This window comes from Hylobates moloch, unplaced genomic scaffold (genome assembly GCF_009828535.3).
Source record: "Hylobates moloch isolate HMO894 unplaced genomic scaffold, HMol_V3 SCAFFOLD_1, whole genome shotgun sequence".
Lineage (NCBI taxonomy): Eukaryota > Metazoa > Chordata > Mammalia > Primates > Hylobatidae > Hylobates > Hylobates moloch.
Window position 1 is genome coordinate 65,101,926 of NW_026652276.1, and position 17,288 is coordinate 65,119,213.

Genomic DNA, 17,288 nt, shown 5'->3' on the forward strand with positions numbered 1-17,288 from the left:
TCAGCAGAAGCCCAGAGACAAGCACTTTGAAGGCAGAGGGGTTGGGATGGAGCTTTATGCTGAACAGGTTGACTAAATATACATATTCAACAGGTTACAGAGGAGCTATGAATATTCATGAGGGTGGTCCTGACACATGCATATCGAACAAACATACATGTAACACATGACCCATGTTCACTTTGGGATGGAGACTTAACATTTCAATGTATTACAGTTAGTCCCTACACATCAAAAGGTCATTTCAGGACACAAAATCTCACAAGTACACAATCTCTGTAAACTAGTCAGAACCAGTCCATGGTTGGTGGTCTTATCAGGAAAAAGTTACTAAAATTAGTCTCTCATCCGGTGAAAGCTGTAGTTATGGCTGGTGGAACGGGGGTTCAGTTGGGCAGAGTCTATGAGCAGGATGATTTGCAATTGTTTAAATATTGCTTATCTTGAGGCCAGTGCTTGTTTAGCTGCTGGAGAAAAAGAAAATCCTTGTGGCAGTTAGAGCATAGTTTCTTCCTTAGGTGTAGGAGTACATGACTTCCCCTCACCTGGCATGGCCTTAGGTCCTGTTTATAATTCGGTATCTTATTGCCACAAAGAATCTGTTCTGTGAGTCATGTGATCTCTATTGGAACATTAATGCTGCTCAGTTTTTGTGTCTAAACCATAAAAGAGAGGGGGAGTATAATTAGGCCTGTCTGACCTCCCATCATAGCTGGGAACTAAGTCTTTAAATTTTTTTCTGGGGTCCTCTTGGCCACAGGGGGTCCATTTAGTCAGTGGGGGGCCTTGAGATTTATTTTTAGTTTACATTGCTAAGTGACAGAGCTTTTCTTCTTTCACTCTGAGGTTAGTGGTCTCTCTGCTGTGCCACACTGTCTTCCCTAGAAGCTCAAATTGGATGCCCAGCCCTCAGTGTACAAACTCAAGTATGCAAGAAATACATCTTTATTCTTTTATGAATCTACCTAATTTATATGTTGGAAGGTGTCAGCAATTAATATCATCATTTTGGTATTTCTCTACCTTTAAAGATATGTTTACATTTGGGGTGGGATGAAGGTTTGGTGGAGGGGAGGGTGGTAGGTTGGGCCAAGGTATTGGGAAATCCGTTTGTTCCTCATGTCAGCTGTTTGAGGAGGCAGCAACCCAGATGTCCACAGTTCCTTCTGGCCTTCCTTTACCGATACTGATGCACCTGTGCCTCCTTCCTGTTTGCATGGCCCATTTGTGCCCAGCATCTCCCTGCTGTTTTGGGGCCACTCCAGGGTCTGGGAAGTTCTGTGGGCTTATAACATACAGCCATTCTTCTCCCCAGCTTGCTGCCTCCCTGAGACACAGAGGTAGAGAAGTAGGAAAGGACCTACCCTACCCAGGCCTTTGCCCTCTCACTTTTCATCCATCCTACTTCCCACCAGTGGAGGGATGTGTTTCTAGTCTTCCAGGGAAGCCCCTCTCTCCTCAAACCATTTTCTTCCAAATACTTTGGCTTTATTCCAAATCCTCTCTAGTCCTCTGAGATTTCTTTATAACACAAAACACAACTTACAGAAGTTGTGTTGTTGTTTTGCTGTTTATCTTGTCACATTATTTCCCTACCTTGAGGCAACAGGACAAGGAGGCAGGGAGGCAGGGAGGAAGTGGTAGGGGAATACTAAGAAAAAAAAAAAATTGTCGATCACATGTGTATCACATTTAACTTTATCAGGTCCTTGTGAGGTGAGTATCTGTGTGTCATTGTTCTGAAACTAACAGTGAGGGGACGAAGCATTGATGGGAGTTCTTACAATATATTTGGGAACTCGCAGATGAGGGCCTCTCCTCCCTGATTGGTCTTTCAATGTACCATCCCAACCCACCCACCTCAATCACCATGGCTTGATCCTGCAGTCTCGGTGATCAAGCTTTCAGTTAAGAATTGGGTGATAATGAGCTAGTTAATCCAATTAAAAAAATAATAATAATTAGGATCTGGGCTCAGAAGCCCCACAGCTGTGAAAGCCTGGCCATAGATTACTAGTCTTCTAAATGTGGAAAAGATTTTTCCTTTCTCTGGCTATTTAAGTCTTTATCAGTCACCCTGCCTCGGTTATCAACACACGCCCTAGAGTAAATCTGTTCCCTGGGGGTGGAAATAGAAGGGGCATGTCATTGTACATCCACACTGATGAAGGGAAAGGAAACATTAAGATGGCTTAAGTGGAAAGGTCACATACAACTTGTACTAGAGAGACACCATGCTAAAGCAAAACGTCGTTTAAAAAAATTCTGACTTGTCATGTGCTCAGACATGCTCAAAGGATACAACCACCACCAAGGGTGGGATGGGAGGGCAGGAGGAAATAAAATATGAAGCATCAAAAAAAAATTCTGATTTGTATTTGTGAAATTCAATAGAATCCTCTTCATTAAATGGATTTTAAAATCATTTCAAAGCACATTCGGCTTTCAAAAGATGTTTGTTTAAAGAATACAGTTGGCTTTTGGTCAAAAAATGAAGTTTCGGTAATGCATAGTAACAACTGTAGTGTAACTACTGGCCACAAAATACCAGGTGCCAGGCCAACCCTTTTCGAACCATTTAAGAGAACCAAGCCAAGCAAAAATGCCCAGCCTAGCCTTACCCAGAAGTTCAAAAGCTCAGCCTTTGTCACCAGGAAAAAATTAATTCAAAGAGCAAAGCCATTATTAGGCACAACCGGGTATTCTGTTGTAAACATCTTTTGTTAATACATGTTGAAAGATGAACTTTCTCATGTTTGAATGAAAGAGGGCTGCTTAAAGAGAGTTTAAACAAAGCCAGGTTCAAAGTTTTTTTTCTTTTCTTTCTTTTTAGATTTCTGACATCATATCTGTGGGATCCACACAATGGGGAGGTGCTGGCCTTGGAATCCATGGTTCCCCAGCTATCATTTTACTTTAGAATTACAGTGTTCTCTGTTAGTGTCAAGGGAATGAACCTGAAGAGAAAAGACCAAACATAGGACTGTTACAGGGAAGAAAAATATGAAAAGACCTAAAGATGCACTTCCTCATTATAGGTAAGGAATCTATTTCCTAGAATCCTATAAAGAGCTCAAGTGAATTTGCTTTAGTTAATAAATGTGATTTAATTATAATGATAATACCACAGCATATCTTTTGTTTCCTCTTTTTGAATTGCTTCCTGTTAATTATTGAGAGAAGAAATTCAGTGTAACTTTTTTGTATTCTGATAATGATGAGGCTGTCTCGTGTTCCGTATGTGCTTCACAATGTATGCGTATGTGTGTGTATATAGTTAAGTTGAAGAAGATGGCCATGTGTGGTCGCTATAGACAGATGTAAGGCTAAAGAAAGGGCTCCATGGTGTTAGAGCAAAACCTCATCATAAAAAGCTCTTTTTTATACTTAGGACCTGATTGTATTGGGAGGAAAAACAAACATTCAGTCTTGGAATGACCTGAAAAACCTGTGGTATGAACCTACTCCCCTTTCCTCACCCTGGGATTAGAATGAAGTTCTGCAGTTCAGCTAAGGTGAGCAATTCACTTTGGTTCATCCATGTTCCACGTCTCAGGAAGACAGGAAGAGTCTGGGCTACCCTAGGTTCCGCTGATGGAGTCTAATGGCCCTGTATGCCTCTTCACCAGTAGGATGGGGGTGGCTGACAACACTGACATGGACTGTAGGGCTGGGACTGTTCTGACCACCTTATATGTCCCTCTCATTTGGTCCTCACAGTGTCCTGAAAAGTTTGGTGGCTGTCTGCATTTCACACATAAGGAAACCAAGGAAAAAAGGAGAGTAAGCTATTAGGTTGAACCACATGGAATTCCTGTTTGTGTAGATCAAAAAGGTTAAATATCAGCAAATGCATATTATTCAACCTACAACTTGCCCAATATCACAGAGTTGGTAGGTGGTGACCCCAGAGTTTGAACTCTCAACTACCCGGGATCATAGCTACATATCTGTATTATAGATGACAGATCCAGGCTCAAAGCAAATGCATTATATACATATATATTGCTATCAGTAGACTACATCCTTTCTTCTCCAGTCTGTGGCTTCAACTGCTGATTTTATTCAGGTCATAGTGTGAAAGTTGGCTCAAGTCAGACAAGACTGCCCTGCCTGTGGCCTGTTCCTGCGGTGCAGCTAAAAGCAGCCCATCAAACCAGCTCTCTCAGGCTGGCTGCCCCAAAACCTGCCTGCCTAAAAATATCTTTCTCTCAGATGGCACAGAGCCATACACTCCATCTCTCCAGCTGAACTTCCCACCATTAGAACGACTTAGCTACCTACATGCCTTCCACCCAAGCCATTGTTAAAATTCAACTGTGAACCCTATAATCCTCTCCTGTTAACACACTAATGATTAGCTTATCAGGTTACATGAACTCGATCTTGGATCTAGTGAAGTTTGTTTGGGACTTGGGCTGCAGATGGGTAAGGTCAGGAGCATGAGAGTGAATCATGGACTATTAGATGTGGCAGTAACATTAGAAGCTGTACTGGCCAGTCCCAGCATTTTACAGACGAGGAAACTGATGTTTAGGTGCCAAAGCCTAGGTGTCTTGACTTCAGAGTGACCAACCATCCCAGTTTGCCTGGGACTGAGGGATTTCCTGGCTGTAGAACTTTCAGTGTTCAAACCTGGAAAGTCCCAGACAAACTGGAACAGACTGACCACCGTGCTCGATTGGGAGCCCAGAACTCTTCTGCTTGACTGGACAAGTCAGGTTGGGACGTGCCCTTGCAGTAAGAACCCCTGGGCTACTTGGTACAGCTCAAAAATGCCAGGTGGGGAAATGACCACAAACCTGGTTTACCAAGGGTGGCTCCCCTTCAGTCTCTAAGCATGGACTTGGATGCCATGTGGGAGCAGCCATATTGCCCCATGACTGACCAAAGTGTTAGCCTGTTGGGCCACAGCATTTAGGGAAGCTGGTCACATAGAGATGGTCTCAGAAAATAAGGCTGTGGTATGGTTTGTGTACTTCACAGAGATAGGGCCACTGTGTCAGCCACAGCTCTGTGGTTCTCAAAGCTTGGGGGTGGAGTGCTGCTGCTGTTTGTCTCTGCTGCACATGGCTGCACAGATGTTGGAAATGGAGAAGTATTTGGTCAGGGAGATGGATCAGCAGGGTTCCCCGTGCTATCATCATTTCCTTTTTTAGAAGTTTTGTCATTTAGAGGTTTTGAATCTTGCAATAAGCAGTCATCCTTGATTAACTTTGGACTTTTTCCCTTAAATGTCAGGCACCTAATTTTAAACTTTTTCCTGGTTTTACTTCTCCTCCCAGGCTGTTTTGTCCCCAGTCCTTGGTTGTTTGGCAGTTGTTTCCAATATAGCGCCTCCTGCTTTCCATTCAGCTGGGATCCAGCTCTAGCTCATGCCCTGTACCTGGGCCTATGTGTGTAAACTAAAGAAGGGAAGGATGCGGGGCACGGTGGCTCACGCCTGTAATCCCAGCACTTTGGGAGGCTGAGGCGGGGGGATCACGAGATCAGGAGATCAAGACCATCCTGGCCAACATGGTGAAACCCTGTCTCTACTAAAAATACAAAAATTAGCTGGGCATGGTGGTGCGTGCCTGTAAATCCCAGCTACTCGGGAGGCTGAGGCAGAAGAATAGCTTGAACCAGGGAGTCAGAGGTTGCAATGAGCTGAGATCGCGCCACCACACTCCAGCCTGGGTGACAGAGTGAGACTCTGTCTCAAAAAAAAAAAAAAAAAAAAAGGAAGGAAATCAGGAGGCAAGGAAGGAATAACACAAAAATCCCAGCCAGGCAAAATTGTCAATGTAAGTTCTCTTCAATATTCTCTTTCCTGCATGCATTGCTTTAACATACCCCCAAACCCACCTCCACTTCCATCCCTACCTCTACACACATCTACGAGAATCTAAACTTTTCATGGTCCACCCTTGCTCTCAACCATCACTAAAATGTCCTTAGTGCCAAAATAACAAGTTTACTGATCTGGTAAACGAATCTCTGATGATGTGGGTTAAAGTTAGAGGTGCAGCCCTCAGAAGTGCATCTTAACTTTGATCTTTATAGTTAATATCCTGCCGAGGCTATCTTAACACTTTAATAAGTGTAATTCTTATGGAGGAACTGTGGAGCTGGGAGGGCAGGTAGTGGCAGGAAGCATAGTGGAGGATTAGTTTGGGAAGAGCTCTGTGATGAGCTCTTTTTTCTTTTTAACAAAGAAAAATACAGGATGCCCAGTTGGATTTGAATTTCACATAAACAGCAAATAATTTTTGGTATAAATATGTTCCATGCAATATTTGGGATATACATATACCCAAAATTATTTCTTTTTTTTTTCTTTTATCAGTTATTTAATTTGCAAATATTCTTCTTCCAGTTTGTGGCTTGTCTTTTTGTTCTCTCAAAAGTGCCTTTCATTTTTTTTTTTCCTGAAGACATGCCAGTTTTATTATAAATTTTTTTTGCACACAAAACAATAAACATTTTCTAAAAATACATACAAACAAAAAGATGCATATCAAACATATTAGGAAGGTTGCACATGGGAAGACGGGGAATAGAAATGGGGGGTAGGAATTAAAGAAAATAAATGAGAGAGGGACTTTGTATGGATCAATGATAATAACTCAATCCTCTATTTGACAAAGGAGAAGGAAGAGGAAGAAAAAGAAAGTGGGACAAAGGATCAGAAAGGGAGGAAAATAGAAAAAGGTAGAGTATGACTCCGGGGTAGACCTGTTTTGTTGTTGCTGGGTTGGTTGGTTGGTCTTTCTGTTATATTTTTCATATGTTTCGCCATGTTGGCCAGGCTGGTCTCGAACTCCTAGCCTCAAGTGATCAACCCTCCTCGGCCTCCTAGAGTGCCGGGACTACAGGCGTGAGCCACCACGTCCAGCCCCCACATTGCGTCTGGTCTCCGTGGTAGACCTCCCAGACGGGGCGGCCGGGCAGAGGTGCTCCCCACTTCCCAGACGGGGCGGCCGGGCAGAGGCGCTCCTCACTTCCCAGACGGGGCGGCCGGGCAGAGGCGCTCCTCACTTCCCAGACGGGGCGGCCAGGCAGAGACGCTCCTCACTTCCTAGACGGGGTGGCGGCTGGGCAGAGGCGCTACTCACCTCCCAGACGGGGCGGCCGGGCAGAGGCGCTCCTCACATCCCAGACGATGGGCGGCCAGGCAGAGAGACGCTCCCCAGCTTCCAGAGGGAGCGGCGGCCGGGCAGAGGCTGCAATCCCAGCACCCTGGGAGGCCAAGGCAGGCGGCTGGGAGGCGGAGGCTGCAGCGAGCCAAGACCACGCCACCGCACTCCAGCCGGGGCAACACGGAGCACCGAGTGAGCGAGACTCCGTCTGCAGTCCCAGCACCTCGGGAGGCCAAGGCGGGCAGACCACTCGAGGTCAGGAGCTGGAGAGCAGCGTGGCTGGCTCACATGGCGAAACCGCGCCTCCAGCCAAAGGACAAAAAGCAGGCAGGGGTGGTCTCACAGGCAGCCCGCAGGCTGAGGCAGGAGAATCACGGGAGTCGGACGCAGGGAGTGTGCAGCAAGTGGAGTATACTGCAGCCTGGGCCACGGAGGGCAGAAAAAAGAAAAAAAGAAAGAAAAAAGGAAGGAAGGAAGGAAAGGAAGGAAGGAGGGAGGGAAGGAAGGAAGGAAGGAAGGAAGGAAGGAAGGAAGGAAGGAAGGAAGGAAGGAAGGAAGGAAAAATTATTTCTTATCTGAAATTCAAATTTAATGGGGCATCCTGTATTTTACCTGGCAATTCTATCTGTGACCTGTGATGGCTCCTAAATATGCAGCCTGTGCAGTAGAGGGGCAGGATTGCTGTGGAGTTCAGAAGTTTCCAAATTCTGGCAGAAGGCAACCAGCCCTTCAGGGAGGGCATCCCATGATACAGTCAGGTGAAATTGCTGCCCCCAAAGCCAGCCCTGCTGATGCCTGGGGGCATCCAAGGCAGGCCTGAATGGAACATGCCCAGAGACTGGCCAAAGTGCCAGTGAAGTGGGTGTGTTCTGCCAGATCCTTCCAAGAACATAAAGTGTCTAGTTCTGGTGCTGACAATTGACCTAATATCCACCACACTAGCACACTATTTTTAGGCCTAAGGAAGGAGTGCAAGATTTTAAAAATAAGGTAGTAGATATAGGGGAAATTACATTCAAAAAGCTCAATCCTGAATGTGAGTTTAAGACCAGGAAATGCAATATATTAGATCTAGAAAACGTTAGTACAAGTAGCTTTCCATATATAAATACCTAACACTGGCTGTGCACGGTGGCTCACGCCTGTAATCCCAGCACTTTGGGAGGCTGAGGTGGGCAGAATCACTCGAGGCCAGGAGTTCGAGACCAGCCTGGCCAACATGGTGAAACACTATCTCTACCAAAAAATAAAAAAATTAGCCGGACGTGGTGGTGCGCATCTGTAGTCCTAGCTACTTGGAAGGCTGAGGCACGAGAACTGACTGAACCCAGGAGGTAGAGGTTGCAGTGAGCCAAGATCGCACCACTGCTCTCCAGCCTGGGCAGCAGAGTGAGACTCTGTCTCAAAAATAAATAAATAAATAAATAAATAAATAAATAAAAAATACCTAAGACTAAGACCACACACTTTTCTTTCACTTTTTTTAATGAACAAAGGTAATGCTACCAGCTTCAGGAAAATTGCTTTTGCCACCCATAGTGTTTTGTTTTCAACTAATAAAGATAGAGGCTGTTTTGTTGTCTGCTATTGGCTTCCATATATAGCCGACAGCTATACCCTGTCTACACTTCCAGATCTACTCTCTACCCTTCTCTGTCCTGCTCTATGCTCTGGGAAGCTGACCCCTTATGGACTCCCTTCCCTGCTAGATTCTGATTAGGGCCAGCCAGTGGGAAACAACAATAAGAGATCAGATGGTGGGAAGACAGAAAGATCAGAAGAGTAGCTTTATTCTTGGTGTTTATTAAAATGCTCATGATTTCAACAACCTGGTAAAAAGCACTCAGTAAAATAGAAACAGATGCATACTTCTTTAACATGATACAACACATCTAGCCAGCATTCTGCTTGATGGGGAAAGGCTAGAGGTAGCCCCAATAAAGTTAGGAATAGACGGGGTGCTCACTATAATAATTACTATGTAAAATTTTACTGAAGGTTCTAGCAATCATGACTTGGCGTTATAAAACTTCAAGTATAAAAATAGGAAACTAAGAAAAATGTTTTCACTATTTGTAGATGATGTGACTCTGATTTTAAACCCAAGAGACTCAACTGAAAAATTATTATGAACAATAAGACAATTCAGTGAAGTATAAAGGTGGAAAATTAATATACAGAAACCAATCAATCTTATATGTGCAAATAATAACCTACTGGAGGATATAAGGATGAAGGACCTTATTTAAAGTAGCAATAGAAAAAATAAAATACTTAGGAACAAATTTAACAAGAAATGTGCATGCCCTATATGTAGAGAACTTTAAAATAAAACCAAGGAAACCAAACAAGCTTTGAATAAATAGAAAGACATACCTGGGTAGGAAAAATAAAAATTGTTAAAATGTCATATCTCCCTAAGTTAATTTCACATTTTAACAGAATTCCAATAAAAAATACCATTTTTTTCCCTTTCAAATTTGGCAAGAGAGTTCTCAAATGTATATGTGTGAGGGAGAATGTGGAATGGTTAGCCCTATCAGATATTAAAACACATTATAAAGCCTCAGTAGTTAAAACAATGTGGGACTGATCCATAAATGGACATACAGATAAATAGAACAGGTGAAAATGTTCTGATATAAATCCAGATACACGCAGGAATTTGTATACAATAAAGGTGACATTGCAAATCACTAGGGAAAAGAGAGACTGACTATTCAATACATGGATTGAACTAGTTCTAACAAGTTAGCCTAGTTCTAGGCAGGCTGTAACTAGGTAGCCATCTGGAATAAAACTGGATCTGTACACTATACACGAAATTACAAAGACATCATATATTTAAATGTGAAAAACCAAATTAAAATTACTGGAGGAAAACTATGAAAAAATGTCTTTATAACCTTGGAAGGTCCTCGTGAATGTGACTTAAAATATATAAGCCATTAAAAAAATTGATAAATTCAATTATGTAAAAATAAAAAATGTCTGTGTGGCAAAGAAACAAAATCACCATAATCAAAGTTAAAAGACAAATGACAAAATGGGAAAAGTATTTTCAACTCATGTCACAAAGTACTACTATCCCTTATATACAAAGCACTACTAGAAATAAATAAGATTTTAAAAATCAACAACCCAATAGAAACATGGGCAGTAATATGAATATGTTTGTCACATTTTCAAAAATCTGAAAGTTTGACAATCTAACTTACGGTATTATACATTGGTACAACACTATGAAAGGTAATTTGGTAAGATCTGTCAGTCTTATAAGTGCACATATCCTTGACCCAAGAGGCACTTTTCAATGACTTTATCCTGTGAATATACTTAACACATAAAATGACCTATTATTAATAATTAGATTTATTTAATCATTTCGTGTGTGCATATATATATATCATAACATCACATTGTACCCCATAAATATATACAATTATCATTTGTCAATTAAAATAAAAATTTAAAAATCATTTAAAAAATGGCCAGGCATGGTGGCTCACACCTGTAATCCCAGCATTTTGGGAGGCCAATGTGGGCAGATGACCTGAGATCAGGAGTTCGGGACCAGCTCGGCCAACATGGGAAAACCCCATTTCTACTACTAATACAAAAATTAGCCAGGCGTGGTGGCACACGCCTGTAGTCCCAGCTACTCAGAAGGCTGAGGCATGAGAATCACTTGACCTGGGAGGTGGAGGTTGTGGTGAGTCGGGATCGCACCACTGCACTCCAGTCTGGGTGACAGAGTGAAACTGTTGCCCCAAAAAAAAAAAAAAAAAAAAGAAAATCATTAAAAAATGAACCAGGTCAAGGTAACTTATTGCAGCATTACTTGTAATAGCAAGATTAGAAACAATCCAGTATTATCAATATGAAACTAGTTAAATAAATCATGATGCATCCATGTAACTGAATATTATGCAGCTTTAGAAATAAATACATAGAGGGGGCCGGGTGCGGTGGCTCATACCTGTAATCCCAGCACTTTGGGAGGCCGAGGTGGGCGAATCACGAGGTCAGAAGATGGAGACCAGCCTGGCCAACATGATGAAACCCCGTCTCTACTAAAAGTACAAAAAATTATCTGGGCGTTGTGGTGGGCACCGTAATCCCAGCTACTCAGGAGGCTGAGGCAGGAGAATCGCTTGAACCCAGGAGGCGGAGGTTGCAGTGAGCAGAGATTGCACCACTGCACTCCAGCTGGGGCAACAGAGTGAGACTCTGTCTCAAAAAAAAAAAAAAAAAGAAGACAGAAATACATAGAGTGAAGCTGTACCACATAGTATATTGATAAACAGTACAAACCTTCAAGACATTTTTAATGAAAGACACAAGATGTAGAATGATATGCACTGTTTGCTACCTTTTGTGTGAAAAATGAGAAAAATAGAGTATGTATTTGCTTATATATATATACACACACACACATGAGTATATTTATACAGAATATATATTATAGTATACATAATATGATAGTATTTAGGATATATAGAGTATATATTTGCTTATATATACATATGAGTATATATAAATAGTATATATTATAGTATATGTAATACAATAATAGTATTTGTATATAGAGAGTATATATTTGCTTATACTTATGTTTCTGGGGAAAAGTGAGGAGATTTAGTGAATGGAAGATAGAGTAGGGAGATTAACTTTTTACTTTTTATATTTTTTAAATATTCAAATCATGAGGATTAAATATTAAATACATAAAAAGTGCTTATTAAAAAATCAAACAATACAGAAATATGTAAGGTAAGAAGTAATGTTTCCCTACCCTTAAACCTGCCACTCAGAGAAAACCAATATGAGCAGTCTGTTATATACCTTACAGGATTTAGTCACTGAGAAACAGGAGACTTCAAAAAAATTATTTATTAGGCAAGGAAAGCATTAGTTTCTGGGTCCTGGCAATCACATTGTTCTGGCACTGCCAAATCCACTTAGACCACATATAAGCGGCTGAGATAAATGTTGATCTCTTGCTGCAGGCCCACAGTGAGCTGCTTTCAAGAGACTTCACCCAATCCTACGGGAGTTCAGTTATATGTAAAATAAGAAGTTAGAAAATAATTCTGAATTAGGTGGCATTTTAAAAGTGAATGGTAGAGGCCATTAACGCTACTAAATTAAGTATGAAGGTAGGTTTTAAATTAAGACATTAACATTTCAGTAAATGAAAATGCTCGTGCAGTCTGCAAATTCTTGGCAGTAGTACCACAGAATTCAGCCAGTAAGGGCTCCTAAGTTACAAACCTAAACAGTCCCAAAGAACACAAAGAATTATTCTTTATTTTCTACTGCTATTATTAAAAATTTTAAAAATATATTCTAGATGAAGCCTGCTAGTTCACTAGTGCAATAAAGCAAGCCTCACATTACTGAGACCTCCTCACAATCCTGTTCCTTTGCCTCAGAAAATTCCTTGATGAGTAGAATATGAATGTTATACATATTTATTAACAAAGATATATACAAAATGAAATATGCAGCCTTCCCATTTCAACATAAATACCAAGGTCTCTTGCCAAACCAGCAGTTGATATTTTAATACATGTGCCCTAACACAACAAAACAGTGTTTATGCAACACACTCTTTCCCGTCATCTTATAAAAGCAGTCTGTTGATGTTGGAACAAACCTTAGAAAGTTTAGTCATGCAATTGTTCATTCAATTAAGGAACATTTACCGAGTATCTCCACATAGCAGGTAAAGTAAAAAGTAACAGAGATAAGAAGATGAATAGCACGATCTCTGGCTCTTGAATTTAAGTCTAAGCCAATTCTTTTATTTTTATATCAAATAATCTGTAGGTTTCTCAAGTTCAGACCATAACTTTTCATTATGTCAAATATCATGCATTTATAAAAAGAACTAAATATTTTATATTTGTGGGTTGGCAGTGTTCTATTCTTCCATCAATGTTGTTCACGCAGTCATATTTTGTTTTCAGATGATTATTTCAGAAGATCTGACTGCTCTTCATCTTCATGAATAACTTTAAATACATTAATCCAGTTAGCCTCACAACAACCCTCATTTTAAGACTAGGAAACTTTTGTCAGTCACGCTGAATTACTTTCTCAGGCTCTCACAGCTGGTATCTAAACTCAGGTCTGCCTGTCTTGCACTTATATTCTCTACACAATAGTAAACAGCAGGATTTGTAGAAATGTAGGCTAGAGAAATTGTAATTTGTATTAATTACATGATTGTCATTTGTTAAAACCTCAGCTGCTTCACAGATAATTTCTTAGAGAAAAGTATACTATGACAGTAAACACAATGTGTTTCTGAGGTTCCTAAGACCGTAAAATGATACCGGGTAACTGTTGGTTTCCGTCATTACAATATTGTACATTAAAATGATAAACATATAAGTGAAGTCACTGCTATTTCGATTGTATTTCTTTACATTTTATCATCAAACCTTCCTATAGCCTTATCTTTTGTTCATTTGAACTGCTTTGCTATGCATCTTTTGACTATCCATATCGTCTGTTATATCTTTAAAGATACCGTAATATTTTTATATTGTATTATTATGTTTTTAAAAGATACTTAATCTTTCTTCTTTTAGCCACATTGCTGTGACTCTTCTCCTAACACACTCTTTTCCACATAAGCCTTCTGAAAAACAAGGCATTCACTTGTAGTGAATGATCAATGCATAGCTCGCTCAGAACAGGGTACACATTTTTGAAATTATGAAGGTGAGCTGTAGTAAAAGAGATAATTTGAGTTGAATATGATAATTTGATAGAATCTGGTACTGATTGGCAGCTTTGAAGACCTTGGACCACGGAATCAGACTATAAAATCTTAGAGTGATATTCTTCCAATGAGCCACTAGCAATCAGAGACAGGTTTCTGGGGGCCCTCGTACTTTCTGTTTTATGTATTTACAGATTTGGATCAAGAGCAGAGGGTTAGTAAGCCTTAATCAAGAAAGAAAAAACAAATACATGGAAATCTTAAATTGAATTCCCACATGAAAATTATGGCACAGTTTATACAGCTTTATGATATCCCAGTTGCATAAAATTATACTTCACCCTTCAAATAATGACATACAATTAAATGAGGTCTATGGCAAATACTATCATATAGAACATGATCCCTACAATGTTTAATTATTCACAAAGCATTGGGAGGTGTCTTGGGGCCTAGCCCAGTGAAAAGAGCAAAGGTTTTGAAACAGCCAAATCTAGAATTTCACATGAGCTCTTCCGTGGAATCTTGGCCAAGTTACTGAATCAGATTAAACTCGGCTTTATCACCTGTAAAATGGTTATTGCTAGTATTAGTAATGACACATATAAAGTGTTTGGAAGGAGAGCGTTGTACATAATGCTCAATAAACTCAAGTTTTACCTGAGGCACTTCAAACAGTACACAACAGTGTTCTTAAATTAAATTGAATTGATTATAAGGAGATCAAGTGTTCATATTATCTAATCTTCCAACTGGAGTGGACAATTGAAAAGATGTACTTCCTGCTAATACAGTACTTACTTTCCCAGGAGGCTAGACTGGGCAAACTTTAGCAACAAATGTCTCCATATACAGTGTACAAAAAAATCTCCCTCTAGCTTATGAATCCGTATTGTCACAAAACATCTATTTATTCAGTGTTTAGTGCTTTTTTAAAAATAAAAAATAAAAAAAACTACAGTGACCTTATTAGGATAGATAATAGATATTTTAACCAATTTGATTTAAATTGTTAATGGTGTCATCTAGGAATTTAAGGGGAGAACAGTCAAGAAAAAGAAAGAAACAGGTAATAGTTGTTGCATCTCAATGCAGTTCAGAAAACATGAATAGGTCCACCAGCGCGTGGTAGCAGAGGAAATTCTGAGGCACCAGTTGAAAGTAAAAGCTTGGTATTTTATCGTTTCCTTTTGTAAGAACTCACGTTTGTGTTGAGTTGCATATTTTATATTTTCTGGAATTTTTGTGTCATTTTATCAATAGTTAATAATATTGTTTCACCATAACTCCTCTTTGATCATGTAACCAGCAAAGTTTCTAACAATAAAGCATATTTTAGGGGTGAATACCTTCTTCTCAGTCAACGTATAGAAAATATTACATTATGTATTAAAACCTCAGTGCCATGACAAGATAGTCAACATCTTTAGTCGTTAGGAAAATACAAATTATAACTACAATTGTGTGTGCGTACTTATCAAATTGTATACTTTATATATACGTAATTTATTTTTTATCAATTAGACCTCATTAAAGCTATTTTTAAAATATTATGTGAATTTTGCAGAAAATGAGAAGAGAAACCCCTCACCTCAGCTATCAGGTTGGCTACATTAACTGCCTGCCTCTTTTGCATCATCAGCTACTTCCTGGCTGTGGGCAAGTGTGATGTTTTATCACTGGACTGTAAGGACCTTCAGAGTAGAATCCATGTTTAACTCAACTGAGTCTTCCCTCAAACTCTCTCACTAAGTATTCAACTGTTGTTTTTTAAATGAAACATAAATTGCTTGGATAGTTTTTGGTGAAACATTTCAGAAAACATTTCTACCCAAATTCCCTAATGAACCTTTATGATTTTTTGAACTATCCATGGGAGGCAGCATATCTTCATGCTTAAGAACTTTGAAGTCAGTGACTTGTTCAGCTACTTACTAACCGCTTGGCCATAGATAAAATTATCTCGCCTCTCCAGGCCTCAGTTTCCTCATTTCTAAAGTGGGACAGTAAAGGACCTATGTCTTGGATTTTCTGAGAGGAATAAATGATATAACCCATATAAAGTACATGGGCCATATTTAGCACTCAATAAATACTTGTTTTTGTTGTGTTGTTATTGCTTTCCATATCCCTAATATGTTGTAGAGAAATAAAGAATCTAAAAATTCAGATTATTATGCATAGTAAGCATACAAGAACTGTTAGCAGGGAAAAAGGCAAGTGAATTCATACATTCACGATTACAAGTTTTTGAAAGTTTACGAACTCCAAAGACTGAAATATTCCATCTTTCATCAGGAGAAAGAAAACGTGATGAACAAGTTACCTGAATCTTACAGGAGGGATAGCTCTAAACTGACATTAAAGTTACCTGCATGGTAGGCTTTTTAGAATCACACAATTAGATAAATTTAATTTATTGGAAGAAGCAAAAGGGTTTTTATTTTTTATTTTTATTTTTGAGACGGAGTCTCGCTCTGTCGCCCAGGCTGGAGTGCAGTGGCGCAATCTCGGCTCACTGCAAGCTCCGCCTCCCGGGTTCACGCCATTCTCCCGCCTCAGCCTCCCGAGTAGCTGGGACTACAGCCACCCGCCACCACGCCCGGCTAATTTTTTGTATTTTTAGTAGAGACGGGGTTTCACCGTTTTAGCCAGGATGGTCTCGATCTCCTGACCTCGTGATCCGCCCGCCTCGGCCTCCCAAAGTGCTGGGATTACAGGCGTGAGCCACTGCGCCCGGCCCGGAAGAAGCAAAAGGGTTTTAATACCTTATAGTCTTCTCAGTACATTTTGATTCTTGATCTTAGACCTTTTCATTAAATAAGAAAAATTAAAAACCTGCCGGTAGGTAGAGAGGCTAAAGTTGCAAACAGCCCATTTACTTTCTCCCTACCCTTCACACTGAAGTTCTTAAATGTAGAAATCCTGTTCTGCTATTTGTTTGCAAGTTTTCTCTCTAGTGAAAAATACTTCATCATTTTGTCCTTGGGGAATTAATTAAACAGAATGTGGAAAAATGTAATCTTTAGGGAGTTTTGCTGTTAGTACTCTCAGTAAATACAGCACAAGCCAAGAGACTCTACAGAGACCTGACCTAGAGTAGACGAAGCCTGGGCCATTGTCGGATAATCATTTCCTTGAGCTTTGAGCCAGTCACTTAATTGTTTTGTCACCTCTGATTTGTAATATTGGGCCTAATTGCATCTCCATGATTTGTAGGGAGTGTTTATAAAATATGTACAATAATTATTATCATTAATAAACTGGATTATTGATCCCCTCCAAAAATAATGTGCTAACATGTCAATAAAATTTACATCTTATCCTTTAGGTCTGGCCCAGTACTAGATTTGCCTTTAAAAGTCCAAGTCGGCCGGGCGCCGTGGCTCACGCCTGTAATCCCAACACTTTGGGAGGCTGAGGCAGGTGGATCA

At 40.2% G+C, this 17,288-nt stretch overlaps 1 protein-coding gene and 1 pseudogene across 1 annotated transcript in view; both read left to right on the plus strand.

Annotated features, from left to right (window-relative positions):
* Positions 1–17,288, plus strand: part of NFE2L2 (NFE2 like bZIP transcription factor 2) — a 162,154-nt gene that overhangs the window by 103,365 nt on the left and 41,501 nt on the right. The window contains exons 5-6 of the mRNA XM_032755300.2: positions 2,834–3,038; positions 3,392–3,515. Coding sequence (XP_032611191.1) covers positions 3,456–3,515 — 60 coding nt within the window. The 5' untranslated portion in view covers positions 2,834–3,038; positions 3,392–3,455. The remainder of the gene's footprint in view (positions 1–2,833; positions 3,039–3,391; positions 3,516–17,288) is intronic.
* Positions 975–1,516, plus strand: LOC116810623 (putative uncharacterized protein FLJ44553; annotated as a pseudogene).